At 39.1% G+C, this 21,542-nt stretch overlaps 1 protein-coding gene across 4 annotated transcripts in view; it reads left to right on the top strand.

Annotated features, from left to right (window-relative positions):
* The window catches only part of RABEP1 (rabaptin, RAB GTPase binding effector protein 1), a 49,348-nt gene extending 28,514 nt beyond the window's left edge, over positions 1 to 20,834 (top strand). For all 4 annotated transcript variants that reach the window (XM_055714897.1, XM_027806410.2, XM_055714905.1 and 1 more), the window contains 14 exons: positions 544 to 663; positions 3,585 to 3,720; positions 4,467 to 4,645; positions 5,609 to 5,734; positions 8,339 to 8,806; positions 10,984 to 11,088; positions 11,841 to 11,957; positions 13,238 to 13,336; positions 14,768 to 14,908; positions 15,621 to 15,810; positions 16,104 to 16,159; positions 17,078 to 17,176; positions 17,972 to 18,088; positions 20,196 to 20,834. In XM_055714897.1, coding sequence (XP_055570872.1) covers positions 544 to 663; positions 3,585 to 3,720; positions 4,467 to 4,645; positions 5,609 to 5,734; positions 8,339 to 8,806; positions 10,984 to 11,088; positions 11,841 to 11,957; positions 13,238 to 13,336; positions 14,768 to 14,908; positions 15,621 to 15,810; positions 16,104 to 16,159; positions 17,078 to 17,176; positions 17,972 to 18,088; positions 20,196 to 20,297 — 2,055 coding nt within the window. In that variant the 3' untranslated portion in view covers positions 20,298 to 20,834. The remainder of the gene's footprint in view (positions 1 to 543; positions 664 to 3,584; positions 3,721 to 4,466; positions 4,646 to 5,608; positions 5,735 to 8,338; positions 8,807 to 10,983; positions 11,089 to 11,840; positions 11,958 to 13,237; positions 13,337 to 14,767; positions 14,909 to 15,620; positions 15,811 to 16,103; positions 16,160 to 17,077; positions 17,177 to 17,971; positions 18,089 to 20,195) is intronic.
* The last annotated feature ends 708 nt before the right edge of the window (positions 20,835 to 21,542 follow it).

Here is a 21,542-nt window from a genome sequence, read left to right as displayed (position 1 = left end):
GTTACTGTACTACATCAGTAGTAATTGAAAGCTAAAAAATGGTCTTCTAAAACAGGGCAAGGCTACGCTATGCATTACTGCACAGATCCTTTTTCTCTTAATCTCATGAGTAAATGAATGGCCAATAACTGACCATGCAGTTCTTGTGTTACACTTTTTTTATATGTGCTATGTGGCAACAAGTTGCAGGACAGTTAGGCTTTTAATAACAGAAAAATGTATATATTTTAAAACGCTTGACCTGTTAATTTTCTAGTTCAGTGATAGATATACTAAAATTCTTTTTAAAAGCAGATATTCATGGCCTAATCCATACATGGATTTAAAATCTGGCTGCCTTCTGCGAATGGAGTAACATCAGCCAGTTGTTGCAGAGATGGCTGCTGAACTAAATAAATAGCAGTAAGACGAGTATTGAAAGCAGAAGTTTAGTCAGCTATTTTTGTTGGTACAGATATTTTCTCCAAATGTCTCTGATAATGGAAACTGTTGCGGTGAAAACTATGGTAATGTGTTATTCATAATTTATTGTGTTAACTTCAGGCCCAGGAAGATGCGGAGAAGCTGCGTTCAGTTGTGATGCCTATGGAGAAAGAGATTGCAGCGCTAAAGGAGAAATTGACAGGAGCTGAAGAAAAAATAAAAGAATTAGAAGCATCAAAGGTGAGGTGAAGTTGTAACTGTATCCTAATTTATATCTTGCATGATGCTAGTTTGATGCAGATAAGTCAAGTAAAATTTTGTAAGAGAGAAGAAGGTATCTTGCGAAACTTCATGCATCTTTTCTTCTGTAACCCAAATAGCATACTTGGTCTATATATGTTTTGCCATCTCTTAGTTTTGAGGGTTACATTACGTGGTGTGTGTGTGATCTGTGCTTAGCTTAAATTGCGTGGCTTCAGGTCTACTAGTAATAAAAAAGATCTAGAAAAATAACTGCTTTGCACCTTTCCAACAGCCTGGTCTTTAGATTATTGTCATGCTTGCAGTCACAGGAAGATTTACATTTGGCAGAATCCCTTTAATCTACTTCCATCCAGCATCTGCTATGTTTCATCTTCTAATCCTGGGCATAATACTGAGGCAGTATGGCCTGAATTTGTGTCCTAAAATTAAGTAAACCTTGGATTCATAGAAAGGGATACATTGGTCATAGCTGCCCAGAAATCAATGTAAGTGTTTATTTAGCATTTCTGTATTCTTCAGAAATGCCAGAACCTGTATGGAACTTTCTCAGCAGCTGTGAAGGGTAAATAATATCTACATCACTGTAAGATAGTTGCATTTAATGTACTGTTTTATACAGAAATGAAGAGGTATTTTGTAACAAATATTGTATCTTGAAAGTCACATAGGCTGAAATTGCAAAGTAACTTGCCACGTGGATGTTTTTAAGACATACAAATAAATACCTTCCTTGTCTTCTGGATCAGTTGTATTCTCATTTAAATAGATGCTCGTGGCTTTCTGGAATTATTTCTCCCCCTCCCTTTTTATTCCAACTTGGAGGTCTGTCTGGGATTTGGAAGAACAATGTCATTCATTGAACAGTCTAAAAAATTTTACTAGATTTACAGTCCAAGCTTGAGTGTTTTTCTTCATAGATTCTTTGTGCTTTATAGGTCAAATTTTTGAGATTGAAATGTTCCTAGAAATAATAGTTCTGCTTTTTCTCTTGACGCAAATAATACTTCCTTTTCATTGCCAGGATGAACGGGGGAAGATGAGGAAATGTGAACCTTCTCTTCTTGCTTGCTCTCAAAATGCTTTTCCCCCTCCCCCGCCTTTTTAATCTTTTTTTTCCTTTTCTTAAGAGTAGTCTAGAACTCCCCTTAGAACTTTTCTGCTTAATTTGGTTATAAAAATGATAGGTCATTCTTGTCACCCTCTTTTCTTGGAGGCAGGGCCTGAATAAAATTGATGATCCTTCAGGAATTGCATTGGGGTCTCTGTCGGTCTCCTAAAATCTGAGCACAGCATACTCTGGAATGAGTAGAACACAAGCACACATCTCTTGGAAAAAAAGAGAATAATCACTTTATCCATGCTTCTAGTTTATCAAGGGGTTGTTTTTAAAGAAATCTTAACTGTATATGGTGATTCTTAGCAAAGAAAATAACTTGGGCCGTTAATTCTTACCTATGGTCAATTCCACTTCATTATTCCTTCTGTCTGAAGTCGCTGGTAGTCCTATTTGAAGTCACCTTTTTCAGTTAATGGGAGAGAATTGCTATTTTATATCTAGTAAGGAGCTGGTTAAGCATGAATTTAGGAAGTTGTTGAAGTACTTCAATGTACAGTGCTGTAGAAGTGCAAGGTATTATTGACGCATTTTATATTAGATGGATATGAGGGCTGACGTGCAGAATGAGTAGTATGTTTGGCTTTGGTCATGATGAAACCCAGCAGATCTGCTTGAGTCATGCCATTTTGGTTTTCAGTGTCAAGTATTTAGCTGGATTAGGGAAACAATGCTGTCTTTTCTCTCTCTTTCTCCCCGCCCCCCTCCCTGTTCCATCCTTCCCGAGGGCTGTTCTCTGGGAGTCAGATACCTCCGCTTCCAAGGCTAAAAGGCCAGTAGGTACAAGACTTGGTACCTTAGGGCAGGAGAAGTTCGCCTCACCATCAATGGCAAGTTAAAGCCAAAGGGCTATCTTGAACTCGTGAGTTGGTGTCTGTGGCGCCTGTACTGTGTTGAGGAAGACAAACACCAGCTCTGTGGAGCCAGTTAGGGATTGCCTGAAGGCTTTTTTTTTTTTTTATTCAAAATAGAAAAACCCTTGTGATTCCTGACTCAGCAAACCTTAAAACTGAATAGTGCCATAAAGAAATCTTTCAACCTGTTCCTTGCTCCAGGATGGGATCCGTTTTATGAGCACCACGTTTGACAGATGTTTGTGTAACCCTAGCTTAAAAGGTTCTCACTGGAGATTCTGCAATCTCCGCAGGACATTCATTCCAGTTCTTTGTTAGCCTTGCTATTTAAAAAACAAGAAATAAAAAAAAAAAAGCTCCTAGTATATTTCTTCAGTCTTTTCTTGATGTAATAGCTTTTCATTGACAGATTTTCCTTTTTCTTTGCAGCCGTCTTTCATGAGTTTGAATGTTTTGGATTTTTTTTTCTTGTCTGTCCCGTTTTCTCTCTTCTTAGACATACCATCCCTGGTTTAGGTCAGGTGTGCCTCGCAGTCGTGTTTTCTGACTACCTTTGTGCCTCTATTTTGAACATTCTCCACGTCCTACTTAGTTGTTGGCTTATCAAAGCTTATTAAAGGATTGCTTCATTGTCCGCTCTTCTTAGATATTTACCTCTTTCCCATCTCTGTGCCACTGCTGTTATGATCCAATTGCTATGATTGTGATATACTGATATGTTTGATTTAGCAGAATTTTAATGAGTAACTTACAAATAAATACAAGTGCTACTTGCACACTGGTAGTTGAATATTTGTGGTTTCTAGAAATAAACGTGTCCTTCAGCACCTGTACATTACCCAAACAGGCGATGCTGTAACTTCTAACAAAAGGGAAATGCCTGAGAGTGTTCCCCCATTGAGATGATAGATTTCCCTCTTTTTATTCAGGTTAAAGAACTGAACCATTATTTGGAAGCCGAGAAGTCATGTAGGACAGATCTAGAAATGTATGTGGCTGTTCTCAACACGCAAAAATCAGTCCTGCAAGAAGATGCAGAGAAGTTGCGGAAAGAACTGCATGAAGGTATATCTAATAATAATCCTTTTGACTCTTCTATATTAAGGATGAAAAAACCAAGATAGGTGTTAATTCTTTTCTGATTTCTTATTTGAATTGGCCTTAAAGAAATTGTGGGGGGAGAAAGTAATATTTTAAATGTGAAAGCCCTTAAATGCTTACAGAAGAGTTGTGTGGAGTTCTTTTACGACAGAGAAAAACAACAGAACCATTCATTCTCTCAAGGGATGCTATTGAATTTCTGCTAAGTTCTTACAATATGGCAAGCTTCATTCTTATTAAAGTACTGGTGTCTTTTATTTGTGTGTGATTCTGAGCATTATTTCCACAATGTATTGATATGTCACCCTGAGGTATGTCAATTCTGAATACCTGGTGGTGGGATGGATGTGTAAATGTACGTGCATGCCAGTACAGTGCAGAATTGCTGCAGAGGAACGAAAACCGGAACCTTCTATTGAAATAAATAGGGAGGTAGACGACAGCACTAAAAAAAACCAAACAATTAGAATTCATGCATGAAGTTAAGGCATTAGTTATCTAACTGGGAAATCTTTAACTGTCAGTAATACATCCCTAATCACAAGCCAAGTTTGGGAATTAAGAAAATGTCTTATTTAATCCTAAATAGTTGTTGAACAAAGCTTCACTGTTCTTGCTTAGAATGATAATTACTTTTCTTCATGACAATGCTTCTCTTTGGAAAAGAGGTTAAAAATTCTGGTTCAGAATGACTCTCTATTTTTGAATAGTGTGCCATCTCTTAGAGCAAGAGCGACAACAGCACAACCAGTTGAAACACACATGGCAAAAAGCCAATGACCAGTTCTTGGAGTCTCAGCGTTTACTGATGAGGGACATGCAGCGTATGGAAATTGTTCTGACCTCTGAGCAGCTCCGACAGGTTGAAGAACTAAAAAAAAAGGATCAGGTTACTTGCTGCTTTCCTTTTTTTTTTTTTTTTTTAAATACTGTAGATGTAATGTGGTATAACAGTATGGAAATCACATGTTGGAGACAAGTTATTTAAGTGTGTTAATATTTCAAAAAATGATAGCTGACAGTTTCAATAGAAATTCTTTATTTGAATGACAGCCAAAAGTTATAAAAGAAACTCTCTATTTGTGCAATATTTTATTATTAACATATATCATAACCTTAACAGTGAAGTTGCCAATATTGTTAAATGAAAAGGTAATAATATCCAGAAGTTATATCTTGGAGGAAGAAACAGTCATCTGTGATGCAAAACATCTGGGTTAAGGATATTAGGATAGCACATTTCACTTATTTCTAGGTTTTTCCAATACAGTACCTAGCTCAGGCATAAATTAAGAGCTTAATGTTAAATTATCTTATGCAAGTGATTGTATACATGCTTTATGACTTAATGTTCTATGATGTCTTTCTTTGGATTCTTTTTCCATATGTTATATCCCATTGATTAGAGCGATCAAGGCACTTCTTGTTTTCACATTTTGTTCTAATGTTCATGCTTGTATAATGGCTGTTAATGGGGCCATTAGTGATGCAAATATATTATCACATTCTATATAATAGCCAGCATAAGAGCTATTTTTGTTACTTATTTGGTAATCCCTGTAGTAGTGATTTTGGTCTAGATGATAGTTCTTAGAATAAAATTATTCCGGAACATAAAATGGCCGCTGAACTTGAAAATTAAGCTCTCATTTAAGTCAGTTTGGGTGCTTTGTGAAATGAACACCAGATTTTCAACCAAAAGAATCCTTGTGTGATAAATACTGGTGTTTTAACCGAAATGTTTTTGAGTGCCGCCTTTGTAGCTTAGTTTATCATGAAAGCTAATGTCATGACTACTCTGGCAAAATCAGATCTCTCTTATATGTGTTCTCTATCACACACTGATTTCTAGGAAGAAGATGACCAACAAAGGCTTAGCAAGAGAAAGGAGCAGAAGCAAAAAGATTCAGATGATGAAACGAAAGCTTCATGTTCTCTAGCCCCTGAGGAAACCCTTACCCAGCTCTCTAATGAAGAGGTAAAATGATTGGGTAGCTCAAGCTGACTTTGAGGACTCATGCATTCCTCGGGGTGTTGATTCCAAATACAAATGCAGATTTGGTGCCATTTACTCCGTGTAGCTTGTAATTCTTACTAAGCAATGAAAAGTCTTTGGAGTTGCACTTGAATATGTAAGTTATAATAAAGAGTGGAAGACAATACTTCCCAATCCTGCGAGGTGCTATTAAAATCTGTAATTCGCTTTCTGCATTCTGGTTGCTAACTGCCGTTAAATTCTCTTGGGATTTATAACCCACATTCTAACGCACCTAAACGTTCAGAATTAAACCAATTATATCTGAACATTCAGCAAGTATATTGTAGCTGCTTTACTAACCTGCTTGTTGAATTCTGTACTAAACTTACACTGGTTAGGCAAGTCTGAGGTCACTGTGAAGTTAGGCTGTTGCTCACCATGTGCAAAATAGTGTCATGTATGTGTCTGTATGTATTAAGCTACATCCAGCTGTGCGAGTGGAGGTTTTTGGCCACACGTGTTTAGCAACCATAAATCAGCTTTTTTTAGCAAAACCCGTAGCTGGAGCTCAGCACCAAGTTTTGCAGAAGCTGCTTGAAGTTACTCTAAGTAAACGCATTGTAACAGCCAGAAAAAAGCAGTGCTGGTGGATGCCATTTGGGTGTTGTAGGTAGTCATACCCTGGGACAAGCTGAATTTTTATTTGCAGTTTGCCTAAGCTTTTCACTTGTGAGGAAACAAGTCCAGTGAGCACACAGGTTGGAACTTGGAAACAGCATCAAAATGGGCGGTTACTTCTCCTTTTTGACTACATTTCACTTGTTTATCTGATCATCTGACAGGTTCTATTTTGGTTTTGTAAGTCAAAATAGGGACAAATTAATAAAAACAAACTGAGTTTTGTGCTATAGAACCTTATGTAAGCTTCAAGAGATTGGAGGATTTGCAGTGAGCCAGTATTTTGCATGTTTTGCTTATCCTTTTTGAAGGGATATACTTCTAGAGTCTGTCCTTTATTCTTATGAATTATTTATAACACTTCAAAATGCAGAAAGAGGTTCAAAATCATAACATCTAAATGCAGCTGAGATGTAGCTCTACCCTTTATCTCACAGAAAGGACAGTAATGATACAACTTCCTATTCCAAATTCTGCGTATGCTAACACTTCTGTATCCAGATATGCAAATGAGACATACTGATGGTGAACAAAAATTTTATCTTCTGATGTTTTCTTTAATCTCGGTTTCTAGGATACTCTTTAGTCCCTCAATCACAACATTTATTTAATTCTAGGAATTATACATAATGGAAAACTTTACATGTTGAGAAAGGGCATAATTTCCAGAGTGGTTTTGGTTTTGTTTATGGATTTGGTTTTGTTGCTATTTATGACCTCCTTTTAACTGTATAGAATGTATTTTACGAGTTGTGTTATCGGTTATGTCTTGCAACTTGTCATAATTTGACTTCTGAACTCTTCTCTTACTGACCGGTTTGCAATAAAAACAAGTGATTTGTTAACTATTGCCAAACAGTTGTCTGAAGATGCAGTTTTATATGTCTCTTTTCTCTTGACTTTTTGTTACAAACTTGTATATATACATGTAAATAGAAATAATACACCTAAGAATTATTAAAACAAGGCATTTACAACAGTCATAAAAACAGTAGTACATAAGATATAGTTATAAACACCTATATGGAAGTACCAGCTGCCTGCTGGTCTCTGCTGGACCTATTTCAGAAATGATTGTTTTTCTCAAGAGACCTGTTTTCAGTGTTGTTTTCTTTACATGTTTAATGGCAAAGCAGAAGTACATAATACATCGGAAAGTATTTTGAAAGCAGTCATAATTTTTAAATCAAGCATTACTGCTCTCTTTTCAGTGCTACACATAAATAAAAATAGATCGGTAGACTTAATGTGCCTTATATACATCACAGGACAGTTAGTGTGGCTTTTGGTATTGGCATTCCCCAGGATACCTTTCTGTTTAAGCCCAACCTTTTCCCTTTATTTGTTGTCTTTAAAAGATAATCTTTTAAAGAAAAACTTTCTTTCTCTTACAATATTTTTCTTCTGCTTTGAGTGTCTGACAAGAAACTGAAGAATATTCACTTGTCAGTATAGAGTAGATTTTAAGTATATATTTGCCATTTATTTTTATGCTAATGTAATTTTTTTGCTGAATTTACTTGTGGAATGGTGTATTTTTCTTCTGTTGTGTAGATTATAGTTTTAGAAGTGATATTGCATGTATACCTTTGTGGAAGAAGAAAGACCTTGTTTCCAATATTGGAAGATGTAAGGTGACTGTCCTTGCTTGTCTGGCAGGAGGACAGATTCTTACAGAAGCACTCTGTTAACATAAGACTTTTCTTTTTTTTTCTTTCCCCCCCTTGTTTGTTTTGGGTTTTAATTCTACATTTCAGTTCTTTCTCCTTTTCTCTGCTATCTTAAGCTTACTGATTGTATGCTGTTGCCAAAGCCAATTGAAATTTGCTTCAGCCATGTCTGGCAACTAGTGTCCAGCATTCTTCTTGTACCATGCTTCTAAAATGAAGTATATAATTTTTTTCTTCCTTGTTTGTTCAATTCCAGGTGCAGGTAAATAGCACCCATGGCTCAGTCCACTCATTGGATGCAGACTTGCTTCTTTCTTCTGGCGAATCTTTCAATAAATCAGATAATGATATGTTTAAAGATGGACTACGGAGAGCACAGTCAACAGACAGTCTAGGGACTTCTGGATCTTTACAGTCCAAAGCTTTAGGATACAACAACAAAGCAAAATCTGCTGGGAACCTGGATGAGTCAGATTTTGGACCACTTGTTGGAGCAGATTCAGTGTCTGAGAACTTTGATACGGCTTCCCTTGGGTCTCTGCAAATGCCAAGTGGGTTCATGTTAACCAAAGATCAGGAAAAAGCAATCAAAGCAATGACACCAGAGCAAGAAGAGACTGCCTCACTTCTCTCCAGCGTTACACAAGGGGTGGAAAGTGCTTACGTATCTCCTAGCGGTTACCGCTTGGTTAGCGAGACGGAGTGGAACCTGCTGCAGAAGGAGGTGGGTACCCACAGCACAGGCAGCCTGCGTGTTGGGGGCTGCCCGCTGGGTGAAAGCTCTTCCTCCTTTGCTTTACACAGGCAGGTGTGGAAGGAAATGGGCATCATCATATCTAGCGTGTTCACTTTCCTCTCTTGGAATACTTCTGTAGGTAAAGCACATCGGATGAAAACCACGTTGGCTGACCCTGCTCCAGGGAAAGTCAGCTTTACAGGATATTTTTGCAGTTAAGGGAGAGTCTGGCAGAGGTGCTGTTGGTGTTGCACCGATGTGAGAGGGTGAAAAAAGATGGGAGAACTCAAAGAAAAGGAGAAAACAGGAAGCTAAGGAAAGGCTGTTTTAGTGGCGCTGATGGTAACCAAAAAAGTGTGCAGATTAATGGAAGGAGCAGAGCCAACCTGGTTTGTACAACCAGAGTGTACAACCCAGGGTTTTACTGAGGATTGTGCATGGAGGGCAATTTAGAAATGAGCAGCCAAGATATGCGTAACAGACAAAGCTACCACAAAGGAAGCTTCAGAAAATTGTTGGGGACTTGCTTCATCAGAAACCAATTTCTCAGAGGGACAAGCAGCAGATTAGACTTAACACTGTGCCAGTTCCAGTGTGGGTCACCAAGAATTGTTGCTTCTGGGTGTTCTGCCTGTCAGTTTTTCAGCAGCTTTACATGATGCCAGTTAAAAGCTTGCATTTGGTTTGTTGTTGAAAAGAGGAGTATTGTGGGGCTGCTGTGGTTACTCTTTCAGAAGAAGAGAGGCCCAGGAGCAACACTTTAGGGGGAAGAAAAGACAGGGGAGGAGATAGCAATCCAGAATGGGTGAAAAGGAAGAAAAGGTGGGAGGAAAGGGCACGAAAGGAGTGTAAAAATGCAGCGAAAGAGAAGAGGCCAAGCAAAGGAGAGATGAAATTCAGAACTAGCAATATTTTATATCTTCAGCTTGTTGGAATTCAACTGAATCTGCAAATCATTACTTAAGATGTCTTTCCAAACTATTGTAAAGTTGCTTTATTTTTTGTTGTGTTGCTACTAATTTGTAGTATCTGGAGAAATTATGGTGTAGTAATCTCAAGGCTGAGTTAAATCCTCTCCTCTTGAGTATTTCCTTGCCCTGTTGACATTTCACTGACACTTTACTCAGACCCTTTCGCAGAATTCCGAACAGAAACGCCCTGCTTCCCCCATGCTTCTGGAGGTAGGGTATGTGAGTGGCACTCTGTGGGTGGGACATGGGGCAACAAATACAGCTCAAACCTGACTTGCAGCTGGAGCTTTGGTAAAATCTCCGTTTGTCCCCTTGGCCAAAACCATGACAATTTCAAAGTGGCAGCTGGTTTAGTCTTTGTATCCCTGCTGTACACCCCAACACTTACTTTTTTTTTAAACTCTCCTATTTATATATTATTATTTTTTTTTTAGATCTGCCTGTCTTCTACTTTATTCTTTCCCAATTGTTCTTCTAGCTGATTATTCAGTCTACTGAGCCGTACTGGAGGAGGATATTAAAAAGTGAATAAAGCTTGATGACTGTTACAGAACAAAACCAGTATGTGCCATTGAAAAATATTCAGAGTTCAGTTGCAGGACAAAGAAGATTTAAGAAAGTCTTGACCTGATGAACTGACTTGCTTTTTAATTGCTTTGTGTTAATTTAAAAAAAAATACACACACACTCCCCCAGAAGAAACCCAAAACCCAAACCACACACACACAAAAGACCCAAAAGCAAAACAAAAAACCTCCCCCCAACACATACACAAAACCCTTACAACCAAACACCATAGTATTGTGTTTGTAGTTTGATTGTAATACAAAATAATTCCATGAAAACCCGCTACAGCCTGTTGAAGGCTTTTCTCAGAGATGTCTGTTTCTGTACGGGTAATTAAGTAATATATTTCAAAAGGACACACTGAGGGACTTGAACTCTTGCATGTCATGGCTTATTGCTTTTGTGCTAATAGTGGGACTCATGCCAGGAGAAGCTGATATCCTGCAGCTGATTTTACGTTATCCTTTACTTCTAGAGCAACTTAATCTTGCCATTACCTGATTCTGCCACTGCCTTTTATCTGTAACATTTTGTGATCATACAACACACCTGAGAGTATGTAGCACTCCTGCATTCCTTGAAGAATTTTATGGCCTTTCTGGCAGGTGATAACTCTGTGTTCTGCAGGTGCAGAATGCAGGGAACAAGCTGGGTAGACGCTGTGATATGTGCTCGAATTATGAGAAGCAGTTGCAAGGTATCCAGATTCAGGAGGCTGAAACGAGAGACCAGGTGGGATTTCTCTTCTAGCTTTAGCAAGATTTTTGTGGCTATTTGAACTACTAAGGATGCAACAATGCTGTTTTATTCATTGGCTTTAATTGAACAATGTCAACATGCTTTAAAATCTGAATAACTTCTGACATTTTATCGATATAACCTGATTTGGTTTTGGTGTGTGGTCATGAGCACGACATGTATGTATTTCTTAAGGATTCACCTTAGAGTCACTTTATCCAGTGCTATAAGATCAAGCAGTAAAGGCACTCTTCTATAAAAAGCATTGTGCTCATGCTGAAGTCAGTATCTTTCATAATTTATATTCTAAAATGCTTGTCATGCATTAAATTCTATTATCTTTGATACTGCAAGAATTGTTAACAGCAAAGGAAAACTAGAGGACCTCATCCTCGCAGCGTAAAATGACTGTAAAGTAGTGGAGGATGTATTTTTCCTGCCATATACTGAAGAACAATTTTCAGATGGGTACAGAGGGCATGAGTCACATTCTGCTTTGAAAGAAGTGATTGAAGTTGTTACATGGTGATGGTCCAGTGCGGTTTGATGTCCCGTGTTTCTGTATAGGTGTAATCTGTGATGCAGGGTGTTTCAGAAGAACAACGAAGGAGCTTCTGGGGGTTGCGTAGGGTTTTTGAGGGATTTTTTTTTGTGGTTTGGGGGTGCGATGGGGTAGGTTATGTTTATGATCAGGAAATAAATGCTCCTCAAAAGAATGGAAAATTTATTTTGTTATAACGACACAGGTGAAAAAGCTGCAGGTGATGCTGAGGCAGGCTAATGATCAGCTGGAAAAGACAATGAAAGATAAACAGGAATTGGAAGATTACATGAAACAAAGTGCTGAAGACTCTTCTAATCAGGTACAAGCATTTTGAAATCAAGATGGTAGGAATTATGAATGTTATTCAAAGATATGTAACTAGATCTTGTCTTCTGTTAGATGTGGATGGGACTACCTGCTCCAGAGGCAACAAAAATGAGAATTTCTAGTTAGTTATGCTCTGCCTGAGTCTGCCGCAGTTTCCTGATAAGTCTGACATGTCTCTAATATCATCTGATCCAATTTTGACCCTAAAGTTTCACCTCTAATTTTGAAATCCGTTACAGAGGTGATAATTGGAACTTGAGTAGTGTTGGAGTTTTGAGGTGACCTGTGTATAAAATCACCCGAACATGCAAAAGTAGTCCTGTGTCCTTGCCGGTAGAAGAGTGGTAGTACTCATACCACTTGCTCTCATCCACACTTGACAGCCAATTAATGGACCTGTGGTGGAGACATACAGTTAACGAGTAGCTGAGCAGGCGGTAACAGTAGCTGGTCCAAAATATGCGGTAGACTTCTTTTCAGCAGGCTGTTATTTTATAGATTTCTCAGACTGAGGGCTGCATAACTCTCCTGGAACAACAGAGCCAAACAAGATGTGTAGTAGTCATAGCTTTAAAATAAAATAAAATAAAATTGATCATCTTTGGCCCATCAAAGATTACAGTATTAGGTAAATGCTGTGTACAAGGCTTTGAACTTCCAGCTCAAGCGAAGTAAAATTTTCTGTCTCCCATCCCACCCAGTATTTTCTTCTTACTAAGGAAACAGTAGTTATTAGGTAAAGTCTGTCTTAACAGGAATATGTTTATACATTTGTTCTTTTGGCTGTACTGGGGTGCTCTTAATGAAGTAACGCTTCTTCTTACTGTCAAGCATGTGTTGTAGAACAACTTAACTGTCAAGTTTTTGAAGATCTGTGCGTTCAGAGTATGATACAAAAAATTACCTTATAGCAAATGCTGAAAACTTAGGTAGTAGCTTTTCAGTTTCCCTTCAGTGTCTTTGAACTGGCTTACATTTAAGTTTGATTAGAATTAACTGTTTCTTTGTTGTTTAGAGTTTGGTAAATAGAATATATTATTGGCATACAAGCACAGCATCTCTTCTTACTGACTTGAGCTGCACAAACGCTTTACTGAGCGAGGAATTAACTAAACTTCAGTGGATTAGCTTGACATTTCAAAGCGTATTTTAGTATTGATAAGAGGCAAGAGAACTTCAGTAGTTATTTCTTCTTCCAACTCTGTTTCATGCTTTATATCTTTGTCTGTGTGGCTTCTCTTTTTTTTTTTTTTTTTTTTTTTTTTTTTCCAGATCTCTTTGCTTATGGCTAAATGTCAAAAGTCGGAGAACTTCCTTGGCGAACTGCAGCAGGCGTTTTTGCAAGCAAAGAGAAGTGTCCAGGAGCAAATGGTAAGACAGCTTAAGCCCAGAGATCACTCGAACAGCACTATTTGTCTGACCTTTGGGGCGCAGTGTGTTTGTCAAAGGCTTTGTCTTGCCACCCAGCCGACAACTGTGCGTGTTGACACGTAAAGACGGTGATTGAATGAGCCCTGATAGCAAGTGCTGTTTGTGGCATTGGTCTGTCATACTTTCTGTGTATATGCATGCTGATGAGCATGGAGATGACTCGTCAGCTTCCTTTCCCCCTTACTCATTATGTACATGCCATGCCCATTTAGTATCTTATTTCACCTCAGATCTGGAGATAGATTAGATTTTCTCTAGACAGTTTTTTAGGATTCATTGAAAGTACCATCCCTAGTAATTATTTTCTGGAGTTTTAGAGATGAATGCTCAACATTTTTACAGGTCAGACTTAAATTATCAGCCCTAACACCCAGGAAGAGAGATGTATGGGAACTTACTTTTTTTTTTTTTAAAAAAAAAAACTATTATGAGCATCTTGCAGGAATTAAGCCAGAAAATAGGAACAGGAGCTCTTTTTCTAGGGTAAAGCAAAATCGAACTTCCTTAGAGCTGTTCATTCCCTTCTATATTAGAATTATGTTTCTTCTCTCGCACAGCATTGCGGGGACTAAGAGCGTTCATTCTCGGGAAGCCCAGTATTGCATTCCTGGGGCCTGGGATTGTCTGTAGGACATCAGGGCACCGCTTGCAGAAATTTTTTTTTGTTCTGCATGAGAGTGTGCCTAATGGAGATGCAGGAGATTCAGAAAAAATATTGATCTGAATATGCCCTTCGCCTATAATACAAAGGGCAGCTTCTGTCAGAGTTCAAGTCCCTGTTTCCCCACTCCAAAGCAATTGTTCCTCTCAGAAAATTTGACTGGATTTTTTTCTTTTGTAATGCAAGCAAAACTATGTTTTCTTAATCCTTTTTCTTTACAAGAGGTCAGCTGGTTTTGATCTTTTCCTCAAAGAGACAGTGGGAGGCAGACACCTACCATAGAAAGTTTCAGAATGAATGTTGAAGGTTTTTGAATAATCTGATATTGCAGCTGAGTTGTTAGGAGGTGGTTTTAATAAACATCATTGCCAGTTCCCAAAACATGTGATTTCCCTGCCCCCCCACCTCCCCTGCATGAGTACAGCTAGCTAATGGATAAATATGGAAGAAAACTGGGAGACTTAAACGGTGGTGTATTTATCACTTGCTTCCTCCTAGCTGCCTGTGCAGTTACCACGATCTTGCCTTTATTTCTGGTGCATAGGCCAGGCAAGAGGGCTCATGTTGATCCACACAATCACTTTGTTTCCCTTCCTTACTAAGAATATCAATTTGAATGATAGTAATGGTACTAGTAATGATAGAACCGGGGCATGAAGAGGTTCAAGTATGACCCTAAATGTGAATTTATGCTTTTCTTTGCACTGGAGGCTGTCCTGACGCAGTCAAGGGAGCAGGTTTCAGAAGAGTTGGTGAGACTGCAAAAAGATAACGAAAGTCTTCAAGGAAAACATAGCTTGCATGTGTCTTTACAGCAAGCCGAAGATTTCATTCTACCAGAAGCAGCAGAGGTAAAATGTTTTTAAACCATTAACACAAACAATGCGTGTGACTAGATCACACTGGAAGAACCTCCTTTATCAGAAAGCTGGCTCAAATAGCACAGCGAACAATAATCTCTGGATTTTGAGTCTGTGAGTCTGTGATGTACAAAATCAGCGGTCTGATCTCACTGTGCCTTGAGCATGCTTCAAGGCGTGGAAGGACAATAACAAAATGAGTTAACTATGGCCTGACAGCTGCTCTGTTGTCAGTAGCGTGTGAATTTATCCCAGTTCAGCCAGCTTAAGCTGTATTTTGCAACTGGGCACACAAGTGTTCAGTCACCATGGCTCTGATATAGATATTGATTCAATAAATCAAGCTAAGTCAGTCACTTGAGTTTCTGTCCAGGTGTTAAGACCAGTAATAAGCCTGAGCCTAGAATAATGATAAGCCTTGTCATCCTTTTCACGGCCGCTCGCTTACACTCGAGCACATCAAGATTAAAAGATTGTGGGGGGTGGTGTCATAGGCCTGTGGAGACATGAATCTTGACACATTCTTCATGTACTTTGGCCAAGCAAACTGCAGTTTTGTTTTGATATTTTGCTGGATGCAGGATCTGGTAGGGTGGGACAGACCTCTGGTAGCATAACTTTGTCTTTGGCTTGTATGCTGATAAATAGAGCACTGTGTGTATCTGGAGATCATAATACAAATCTTTGCTAATCATTGATTCAGGAGCTCCGTGAGCTGATTTTAAAATATCGTGAAGACATCATTAGTGTGCGGACAGCAGCAGATCACCTTGAAGAGAAGCTTAAGGCAGAGATTTTATTCTTAAAAGAGCAGATTCAAGCTGAGCAATATTTGAAAGAAAATATAGAAGAAACTCTACAGCTGGAAATAGAGAATTGCAAAGAGGAAATAGGTGAGCAAGGGTAAACCAGTCTCAAAATAGGAATATTAGGAATTAGTAAGGTAAGTGAAGACTTGATTTCATCATAAGTAGACTTACCTGAATTTTAAATACTGTCTGGTTTTGATAGCAGATACACCAAAGCTGTGCAGCTGAAAACAAAAGCAGAATTACTTGTTTACCTTTGAGGTACCTTTGATGTAGCGTGTGCTTAATTCTGCTTTAAATATTAACAGAGGTAAACAGGGTATGTCCAGTTCCCTGTGTTTTTCTTGCATTTAAGCTTTATTATTCTTGTTTTTCAGCTTCCATTTCCAGTTTAAAAGCTGAACTGGAAAGAATAAAAGTGGAAAAAGAACAGGTAAGGAGCCCTTTCACTGTGGGATTTTGGGGTTTGTGGTTTTGTTTTGTTTTGCAGGTTTTTTAAACAATCCTATTAGGATTCTTTTTTTCTGCTGGTTCTGTCAGCGACACTGTGTTGCTGTCTTTGACATCAACCTCTTGCTATCAGAGAAAATGAACTTTTTTTTTTTTCCCCATCTGCCTTTGAAGTTTCAGTAACACTTTAGATATATTTTTGTACAGTGTTTACTGTGCCCAGTATTGGGAGGGAAAGAGCTGAACTAAGGAGAGAATTGTGAAACACATAACATTGTTGTTCCTTCATCTCAGTGTGCTTCTGGGGTGCTGGAGGGCTGGCTTGTTGGTGTGGAGAACCTTTCCTTAAGAAGGAACACTAGTCTGTGCGTTTGCACAGATTTTCTTGCTGAAGGCTCTGGCACTGCGCTGGACACTCTCAGACTGTTGCAACTCTTGGTATCACTAAGAGTGTAGGTGCGCCTGTGTTGTAGTGGCACCTGTGTAGTTTCTGTGACCGTTTCAAAGGAAGCACACGTAAGGTCATGCCTGGAGCTCCAAGGCACAGAATTGATGCCACTGTAGGACTGGGACACGTCCCTAGTTCTTTTCTTTAAAAGGTGTTTTGTCTGTTTGTTAATATGTAACCTAAATACTGGGTTAAGTAATTTCTAACTAATATTAGGCTACCTAATGATAACAATGTAAATGTCAGGTTTGGCCATTTCTCTCCAGCTCTAAAAAGAAATAAATGCAGAGGAGATGTTATTTAGGTGTTTTCTGTGTCCCTCGGAGAGGTTGTTTAGGTGTATTTCTGAGTCCCAGGAAAGACAGGTAGGCTATATTTCCTGTATGGAGGAACTGTGAGAAATTGAAACATTTAGGAGATTTAGTTAATACTTCTTTTATTATTTTAATATAGTTGGAAAGTTCTTCGCAGGAAAACCTGCAGCAGCTGGAGACTCTGCAGGAAGCAAAAAACGCTCTAGAAGAACAGCTGAAGAAGGAGACTGCAGCAAAGGTAGCTGTGATGTCTGGGTATGATGTATATACGCATCTTCTATGATGGGATCAGAGAATGTGTTGCTACATTAGAGTGAAAAAGGAAGCTTTTGAATTTGGTAAGATTCTGGCAGTGAAATATGCATTTTATTGGATGCAATTTTAAATCCTCATGCCAATCACTTTGCACTTGCATTTGTAAAGCAGTGGATCTGAATTGCTGCTAATTGAGTATCTCTGTTGGATTGCCCTCTGAAGTTAGGCTTGAGGAACGTTTCTGCTTATAGAAATCTTTCTTCCTGGTTAACCAAACCTTGGATTTGAATGCTTTGATACGTTTGAATAACTGCCACTTTGCTGTTGCTGTAGGAAGGAGCCCTGCTTTGGCAGTCAGAGGAATGAATTGTGATCTCTCTCTCTCATACTGTGTCCCACCCCCCGGACTTCTTTGACTAAAACTCAAGACAGCAAGATAGTTGTATTTCTGCCAGCAGATTACTGCCTTTCAGCTACGGTCGTGTTTCATTAAAACTCTGAAATCTGCTTTTTTTGGTTTGAGATCCTTGAATCTAGTGCTGGTAAAAGACTTCTTCATGCTTTAAACAATCTAATGAGGATGTGTCTGATGGGTAGTAGCCCCTGATTCTGCAGTTAGGAAAATTAAGGGGTAGGAAGAGCGATTGGTTTAATTTCTTGCCAGGACTCTGAGAATAGCCATGCTTATTTTTTCTAGTATCATGCTATAATCAATTTATACAAGTTTCTCCTTTTTTATTCAGTTTAAGCATAGCATAAAAAATCTTTTTCTCTTCAGGCAAACCTTGAACAGATGGTATTTGAAGAGAAGAATAAAGCTCAGCGGTTGCAGACTGAATTAGATGTCAGCGAGCAAGTGCAGAGAGATTTTGTAAAGCTTTCTCAGACACTTCAGGTAAGAGAAGTACAATCCATTTGTAAGGTGCAACTTTTGTTTCTTTACTTCTCCAGAGCTATGTAAAGTTGTAAATTTTCTTAAGTTGGTGTTTATGAACTGGTTTTAGTTATTAGTATAATAAAATGGTCAAGTATTCCTAGTATAATACCAGTATTAAAACCTATTGAGGATTTTATTCTGATTGTTTGATTCCAACCAATTCTCAGCAGCAAAAATACACAATTATTGGACTAGAAGGAACCACAGAGAGCCGTAACTAACGGTACCTTTAGACCATAGTATTTCAGCGTCCATCTCCTGATGTTTTCCACTATGTTACTTTTCATAGCAAATCATTACGGTGCAAATATCTTGAGGATGAAGTAAGGAACTTGTACTGTTTAATGAGAATATATGAAATGGTTCTCTGTGTTATATTTACTGCTTTCTGTTTATGCTATCTAAGTCTTATACTTGCTGTTGTTACTGTTGCGAGACTTGTATTTTCTCCAAAAAGTGAAACTTGTGGTTGACGTTGAGATACCAAAAGGTGGCTGGAGGAAGGAGTTTTGGTAGGGCCGTTCACCAAGGCCAGTTCCAGTTTGTCAGGCGGATCTCTCTTTCTGTTAACTGCAGAGAGCACGAAGGGACCTGCAGGTTTTGTGTTTGCGGGGTGACTAACGTGTCTGCTCAGGAAGCCAGACTGGGCTGGTCTCCCCTTGAGTGCGTGCTGTTTAGAATTTGCACCTCCCCTCACGCTCCAGCGTACTAGAAATCGTGCTCAGAGAGGAGGTGCTGAATTTTCAGCACTTTGACTTCTTGGCCAGTCTGGTCAGTGAAATTCAGCAGAATGAAAAATACAGTTTTTTGGAGTCAAGTGTGCAGGTTTATTTGGAAAACTAAAAGAGGAGTATAGGAGATAGTTTACTAGACAGAGTTTAGCTGGATAGACCATAGGGAGCTGTTGTCCGTTGTTCTGGCTCTTTCTGGAGGAGCAGGTAGGACAAAGGACACTATTGAATCGTCCTGGCTAGTGAAGTTGCCTGTTTTTTTTTTTTTTTTTTTTTTTTTCCCCCCCCCATCACCCTTTCACATGCCCTGATTTATGCAGTTCTTAGAGCAAAACCACACACGCCACTCTGAAGATGTGTGGTGCACTCTCCCAAAACGTGCAGGTAGTTTAGCAGGCCTTCAGTAACGAGCTCAGCAGGCGTGTGGTAGCTCTGCATTTTGTGCGTTCTTTCTGCCCCCAAGCAGCTATTACACAGAAGTTCCTCAGCAGTTAGTGCTTTCAGTTTAAACAATGGTTTATGTTGTCTTCGTGTACAAGATCTGCTGTGTCACATGAGAGTTTACCGTTGAATGAGGGGTTTGCTTTCTTGATAGCCAGGCAGGGTTGTTTCCTTCCCTGACCTTATCGGTGAGAGCTTGGGTGAGTATCACCCGTGTGGGGTGTCCACTGGTCAAACTAGGTATCAGCAGTGGAGGGGAAGGGCTAAAAATCAAATTAACAACTAGTTGGGAATTTACAGCTGAAAACCTGGTTCCTAATACAAAGAATGTGAAAGTTGGAATGTTTAAAACAAATAATTTTTTTAAAAAAATGGTGATCTCTTTGCATCCATTTCAGCACAGTTCTGCTGGGCGCTTTTTCAGCCCACAAGAAGAAATAGCTTGATAGATTATCAGAAAAGCAAGTGAGCTTGAAAATGGGACGTTTCCTCAAAGAGCGCTTTAGCTTTGATCTTGAGAGGCTTGAAGGTGTACGTTAGGCAGATCTGTACTTCCTTTACATTTTTTTTTGTGAACGTTTTCATTGCTTTGCACATCTCCAGTCTGCCTGGCCAGTGTGGTGTCAGTGCCCGGTTATTAGGCAGAACGTGGAGTGATGATGAAGGCTTGCTTGAGCCCCCCAGAAAGTGGCTTTTTATTGTAAAAACACACCTGCCTTACGTCTTCCTTCCTCCCATTCTTGATTCTGAGTTTTCCAGCTGATAATTGGGTTTCTCCTCTGCTTGCACAGGTCCTAGGCGTTGCTAACGTGGCCTTTGGCTCAGTTCTGGTTACAGGTCTGAGGTCTCGCACCAGCACGTTTTGCTCAATGGCATCTGTTGGTTTTCTGCAGGTGCAGCTGGAGCGGATCCGGCAGGCAGATTCCCTGGAGAGAATCCGTGCAATCCTGAATGACACAAAACTGACGGACATTAATCAGCTTCCTGAAACATGACACCCTGATGAGCGGGCTCCAAGGCTGCATTTGGGGTTTTTAACTCATCTTTATAGCAACATTAATTATTATTTAACTCTAACCGAAAGAGCAGAAGACAACAGAGGGGAGCAATGACTAAGTTTTATTTCTAGAGGGAAAAAGGTTTCGTACTGGGCAGGAAGAGAGCACAAGGGTGACTTGCAGTGTAGGAAGGAGAACTTTCTAATGGAAACACTAATGAGTGCAGTGTTTCGTGTTCCACTGAGTGGGATCAGTCCTTACATTCTGAAAAACTTCCCCTCTTTCAGCCGACTTCGTAACCTAATATAGAGTTTTGGAACATTTACCCCCTGTCTCTCCCTCTTTCCTTTCCCCCCACTACTGTGATCAAAGTAGCTGCTGGAAACTGTATCGTCCCTCCAAAACATTGAAGAGCAAAGTGGTTGAAGTTTTTCTGTTTGAATAGTCAGTAACAGTATTCAGCTAGCAGAGAGAATGAGGTGTAGAGTATGCTGTATGAATATTTTATATTAAAATATGACTTTATTAGCAGGACACTGGATATTGACCTTATTTCATAACTCAGTGCTTTTTTTTTTTTTTTTTTTTTTTAAAACCATTGACTTTGTGTTGAAGAATCTGAACGCTGCTGAAATGTGGTGGACATGAGTGAGCCGTATGTCTCCTGATCATGTAAATGCTAATCCAAAAAAATGAAAAATGTACTGAGAATTTAGCTCCTTGAAATTTTTCTGTTGGATTCTGATACTTCAAGAAAAGCACAAGAAATGCACTGTTTTGTATAATCTCTTTTCGGAAATGTAATTTAGAATATGGAACTACAATTGGTTCTTTCTCATCTCTAAAGCTGAGCAGTACCTGTAATCCCATCTCTATGTAAAAAAAAAAAACACAAACCCCCCCCCCCAAAAAACCCAAACCAACCACAAAAAAACCCAAAAAAAACCCAACCAAAACTAAAGCAAACAAAAAACTCAAACTAGTAGAAATCCTGTGCGTGGAGTTTATGCAGGTCTGCTTTGCTGTGGTGGATGACACCAGGTGTAAAGTTTCTAGTTTTCACTGGGAAGTATCTGAGTGAGATGCTGAGTGAAGCGCTGAGCTGGACCCACCTCTCTGGGGCAGCTTAATAATATGCAAAATGGTGATCGCGCTCTCGATCGCAGAGCACAAATGCAAAGGAGCTGCGTTATTCTGCTGGCTCAAGTTTGAAAGGTACAGTGCATCTCTTACTTTAAAGTT

The sequence above is a fragment of the Falco cherrug genome, chromosome 1 (assembly GCF_023634085.1).
Source record: "Falco cherrug isolate bFalChe1 chromosome 1, bFalChe1.pri, whole genome shotgun sequence".
Taxonomy (NCBI): Eukaryota; Metazoa; Chordata; class Aves; order Falconiformes; family Falconidae; genus Falco; species Falco cherrug.
Note: the sequence above shows the minus strand (reverse complement) of the source record. Positions and strands in the feature narration are given on the sequence as shown.